The sequence below is a fragment of the Echinops telfairi genome, unplaced genomic scaffold (assembly GCF_000313985.2).
Source record: "Echinops telfairi isolate 266 unplaced genomic scaffold, ASM31398v2 ScPeMD7_7;HRSCAF=31, whole genome shotgun sequence".
NCBI lineage: Eukaryota > Metazoa > Chordata > Mammalia > Afrosoricida > Tenrecidae > Echinops > Echinops telfairi.
In genome coordinates this window covers 23,344,973-23,350,240 of record NW_022103904.1, presented here as the reverse complement: position 1 = coordinate 23,350,240, position 5,268 = coordinate 23,344,973, and the positions used below count along the sequence as shown (strand labels likewise).

At 40.8% G+C, this 5,268-nt stretch overlaps 1 protein-coding gene across 2 annotated transcripts in view; it reads left to right on the top strand.

The window, feature by feature from the left end:
* The window catches only part of EFL1 (elongation factor like GTPase 1), a 157,955-nt gene that overhangs the window by 49,369 nt on the left and 103,318 nt on the right, over window positions 1-5,268 (top strand). For both annotated transcript variants that reach the window (XM_045286370.1, XM_045286369.1), the window contains exon 14: window positions 1,291-1,429. In XM_045286370.1, the coding sequence (XP_045142305.1) occupies window positions 1,291-1,429 (139 nt within the window). The remainder of the gene's footprint in view (window positions 1-1,290; window positions 1,430-5,268) is intronic.

Sequence of the window (5,268 nt, the reverse complement as noted above, 5' to 3'; positions counted from 1 at the left end):
TTTGAGAAAGTCTATCAAGATTACTCTACTTGAACTCCAAAAGGAGTGTCCTCTAACTTTCAAAGCCGATCCCTCTGCCTGAATTTAACTGGCCTGGCAGATTCCCTTCGAAGTCACTGCTTTGATTAAATCTTTTTTTTTTTTTTGAAAGCATCCTCCAGACTAAGACAAGTGTATTATTGAGCAAACTTGAATGCCCCATCCACTGATCACAGACTTGTATAAACATGTTGTATATGGAATGAACGCATTCTTGTTTGAAACCAAACCCTAAGTAGCAACTTTTTTTTTTTACTTCCCTTATATTTATGAAGATTTCACAGCTCAAAAAACATGACTAATTTGAGACTGTATCTCTGTAAGAGTGACTATGATATTAGGAGGAACTAATAAATCGCTTACCCTTGTAGCTTATTGTTGCTGTATGAACATTCTGTTTTCTCATCAGTGTGTTCAATATTTCACAGTTTGCTCTCTCCCAGATTAACAGTGGAGCATTAATGACAAGTGATTGCTCTTTGCATGACCTTTTTGTTACTCTAACTACTCTTTCCATAATTCATACTTTTCCTCCATTACTCACCACGAGCCCTCAACCTTGTTGACTGTTTAAAGGACATTATAAGAAGACAGAGACAATCTTTCAATGATAATCATCATGATGAGTGTTGAAATGTTAGTGGAGCCACCAGAGCTAACACCTGTGAATCATGACGGGTCGCATGACTAGTGAGGGCTGTAGAGTCTTTCAAGGAAAAGGTCAGGGAATCTACTTCTGTAAAGATATACAGCCCTGGATCATTTCAAGGGGGATGGAGGTGCGTGGAGGGAGGGGAGGAAATGAGCTGATACCAGGGACTCAAGTAGTAAGAAAATGTTTTGAGAATGATGATGGCAACATATGTACAAATGTGTTTGACACACTGGATGAATGTTTGGATTGTGATAAGTGTTGTACGAGCCCCCAATAAAATTTTTTTTTTTAAGTACAGCTTTAGAAATCTTAGGATTTCTTTGACCTGTTGGGTGAATATGGATGAGTATCAACCAGGCAGCAGTGGGTTTATGGTTTATCAACTGCTGTGGTGCTGCCAAGTACAGCAGAATTATATTACTTTCCTGGAAAGCATCTCATTATTGAAGATTCCTGACACATTTTAAATATTTGACAGGTTTTATTATTTCAAATGTCATTCCTAAAGTACTGTGGCTGCACTGTATCATTTGCGTACAGATGGCTTTGTAGGTACTGACAGGTGTCTTTGTTTACTGTCTACCCCCCTGTCCTAGGTACCCTTAGGCTTCTCAGCGCCACTTGATGACCTCCCCCCAGTGCCCCACATGGCGAACTGTACTCTGGAAAACTTGTATCTCCTGATGGGAAGAGAACTGGAATATCTAGAAGAGGTGCCTCCAGGAAACGTGCTAGGTAGGGTGATGCTGGGCATCATATCTCTACTCCACCCAGAGGTATTACCTGATACACCAGCCCAAACTTCATGACTGCGTGGAAGAATGACTTTGATCCATTTATTTATGTTTATTGTTATTATTACTGATCTTTTAGAGTTTGACTGCTTTTTAATAATCAATTTGTGGGTGAATAGTTTGATGTGAATTATGGTAGTTCATTTTTAAAATATCCGCTGCTTAAGTGATCTGTGAGAGCGCTGTTGTAAGAGGAGTTCTGCTGGTGCGGGATCACCAGGGGGACTTCCTTGTCACATAAAAGCCGGAGGCTTTCTACTCCCGTAAAGCGGCAGTCTGGGACCCACTTGGGCTGTTCTACCCTGTCTTACAGGGTTGCTGTGAGGTGACATGAATTCGATAACAGTGCATTTGGTTGGTTCTTGGCGATAACTAGGACACTTCAAATCTTGCATATTTAAATCTGAACGTTGGATCATGCGGGAGGGGGGAGCGGGGAGGGAGGGGAAAAATGAGGACCTAATGTCGGGGGTTTCAATGGAGAGAAAATGTTTTGAGAAACGATGTACAAATGCGCTTTACACAATTGATGTGTGTATGGATTGGGATAACAGTTGTATGAGCCCCTAATAAAATGTTAAAAAAAAAAAATCTGAACGTTGGAAACTGTTCTGATCTAAAGGTCTATTTAAATGCATTTCCCCCAGTATCCATTGGGCGTGGCTTCACTTGCAGCAGCTGATTAGCAATATATGTATCCATAAGTTTTTGCTGCCTGCTTAACTTCTGCCGTTTTTGTGCAAAATTCACTCTTTGAAGTACATTGCTATGAGTTGCAGTGAACTTGACTCAATTTGAGTTTTTCCCACTGTAACCCTGTTCAGTTTAAGGCACTTCCCTTGAACTCTCACAGGAACCGGAGTGTACCATGGAGTGTTATATCCTGTTGTACTGCCGCACTCATACCCCTTAGACTTATTGTTAGCTAGAGAGCTATTTATTACGGGGAGGCTGGGAAATCTCTCATATTATAGCGAAATGGTCCAGAACAGCGTATGGATTTTATCTTGATTTGTGAGCTTTGATTCAAGAAATGTGCCAAAACTTTTTGACAATCTTCCACAGAGATAACATTCATTTCTTTATTTTTTAATTCTTTTTTGGCATGCAACTAGTACTCGTTCCTAGCTTGTTTGTGTTACTGGTTCTTTCCTCATACCTTTGGAATGATACCATTGAACATTAACAATTGCTCTAACTTCATGACCTGCGATACCCAGCAAAATATGAAGAAAACACTGAGAAAGGAATGAAAACCACCCTGGTCTTTTTCAGCATTCAGATAAGTAACCCTTGGAGCCTCTGCTCAGACTCAGTCCGTGTTCTCTCGTAAGGGCGGTCTCAGACCTGGTTGGAAATGGTCTGGAGTGGATGACCTTTATCTTCTCTAATACCGATACCGTAACAGGGCCCTGGGCGGGTAGGGGCTCTGCGTGGGGCTGCTGATCACAAGGCCAGTCGTTTGAAACCATCAGCCGTTCCTCGGGAAAAAGATAGACTTTCCACTCCTGAAAAGAGTTACGGGCTCAGAATCCCACAGGGACATTTCTCCCCTGTCCTATGGGGTCACTGTGAGTCAGCATCAACTTGATGGCAGTGAGTTTGGGGAATAAAGAGAGGGCATTTGTGCTCAGTTTCCCAGTAAAAGATGGTGACTCAGCATGCATTCGTTTGTCGTTCCTTCTGTGGGTTTGTCTGTGTGTAAGTACTGCCAGGACTGAGGTTCAGGAATGAAACCATTCCTCTTCCATCTGCCTCCAAGGCAGTCTTGACTTCTGCCATCTGCTGTAAGGAGACCTCTCATAAGAAAAACATTTTCATTTCCTTTTTAAGGAAGAGACCTTGGTCTCTATCATTGATCGTTTAAAAAACAGTGTGGCCTGGTGGGAAGAACAGGAGTGGGAGTGAAGAACATTAGCCATTGATTGATAAAATTTAGCTGTGTAAGAAATGATAGCTGGACGTATACCTTGGAGCCAAATAGACGTGGAGCCAGATTTATTTTTCCTAGTAGGTTTGCATGAAAAACCAACCGCATAGCTTTAAACTTGACCTAAGGAAATCCAAAGAGTGGCAGGCTGGGGTAGTAGGATGGCTCTCCCGTGTGTCAGGGAGTCAACTCCCGTCTGTCTCTTTGGTCTGCCCTTGTCACCTTCTGGCTTTTCTTCACATGGAACCAAGGTGAGGCCTGTGTCTCTAGGGGTCATGTCCACATTTCTGGCAGCCAGAGAACCAAGGGCTAAAGGCCTTCTCCAGTGACATCTGTGTATACGCTTGGTTTTGTCATTTTATCAGATGGTCATTGCTAGCTGCCTGGGAAGCCAGAATTAGCCTATTTTACCATGGCAATCCCTACAGCTAAAACAAGGGATGCTGGAGTTGTGAATGGCTTTCATGTAGTCATTTGTCTGGTGATACCTGAGGCCCCTCCTTTAAGATTCTCAATTTACTTTCATTAAGGTAGAAAGAAGGATTGTGACTATTTCATTGAAGGAGTTAGAACCTAGCCAACCACTTTGACTCACCATATGAATGGAAACATACAGTCCTTATTTTACTTCCATTAGTCCAGATCTAATTGAGCCCCTTGATGACTGGAAAACATGATTTTTTTTAAACGTCATGTTATTGGGGGCTCGTACAACTCTTGATTTTATCAATTAATTATGAAGCCCAAGGCTAGTTGTATAACCCTTGCAGGATTTAGTTTTACCAAATACTAGAGGAGTGATTACTAACATTTATTATAATAAAAACAAGTTAGCCATTTTTTTCTGTAAGAAAACTATTTATGAATTCTTAGTGATTCTTTTATATATAAAGAGGCTTCAGCAGATTTGTAATGAGATTCCATTACTTTTTAGTTATATTTTCCCTGAACTATTGAATCTGCCTAGTATTTATCATATGTTATTGTATTTATCATTCTAAACTTTATGGACAAAACATTAATGGCATTGTGTGGAGTACATTTAATGCTGTAACAATGAATTGTAGGTACAATTGTAGTTTATTTGAAATTTTAAATTAGCATTTTAGTGTGGTAGGTTGATAGCGGGGAGGGATTGAAGTAAAAATTCTTAATATTGGTGGCATGAAAACTTCTCCCTGAAGTCAGTCACTGTCCCACTGGTTGAAATAAAAGAACATCAAAACTAGAGTATCTTCAAAGTTCCCTCTGTCAGGGTTGTGTTTCCTGGACAGATTCTTTATTTCAGAACTTAGGATATTTCCATCCTGAGTGTTCATTAGAAGAAACAATCAATGTTTTGATATGAGAACGTGGTTGGATTGACAACCCATTTGAACAGTTCCATCAAAGCAAGCTTCTGAATCTTGTTTCCGATATCGGAGTCACTTGAATTACCTTTTCAGACCAATTTTTTTGTCTCTTGATTAAAAACTTGGAGCATGTGCAGCAATTAAGCCAGAGTGTGTATGCAATAAAATCGGCTTGTAAGTTAAGAATAGGGCGGAAAAGAAGGCCCAGCCATTCCAGATCATCAGAGGTAAACAGCAAGCAGCCGGGTCAAAGGCCAGCTGGTCCCGAGGGTTCGTAGTGCTGGGATTCCAGCCAGCAGATTGTGTGACTAACCAAGTTTGTCAGTGCTGTCATATTTTTTCATTGAAATGGATTTTTTTCCTCATCTGGGTTTGAAGTGGAAAAATAAGATGGCTGAGCTCCGCCATAAGAATCTAACGTGTGGTTCTTACAGTTTTTCATGTCAATGTGACGAATAATGCTAATGGTCTTTCATATGTAGAACCATCCCTGCATCC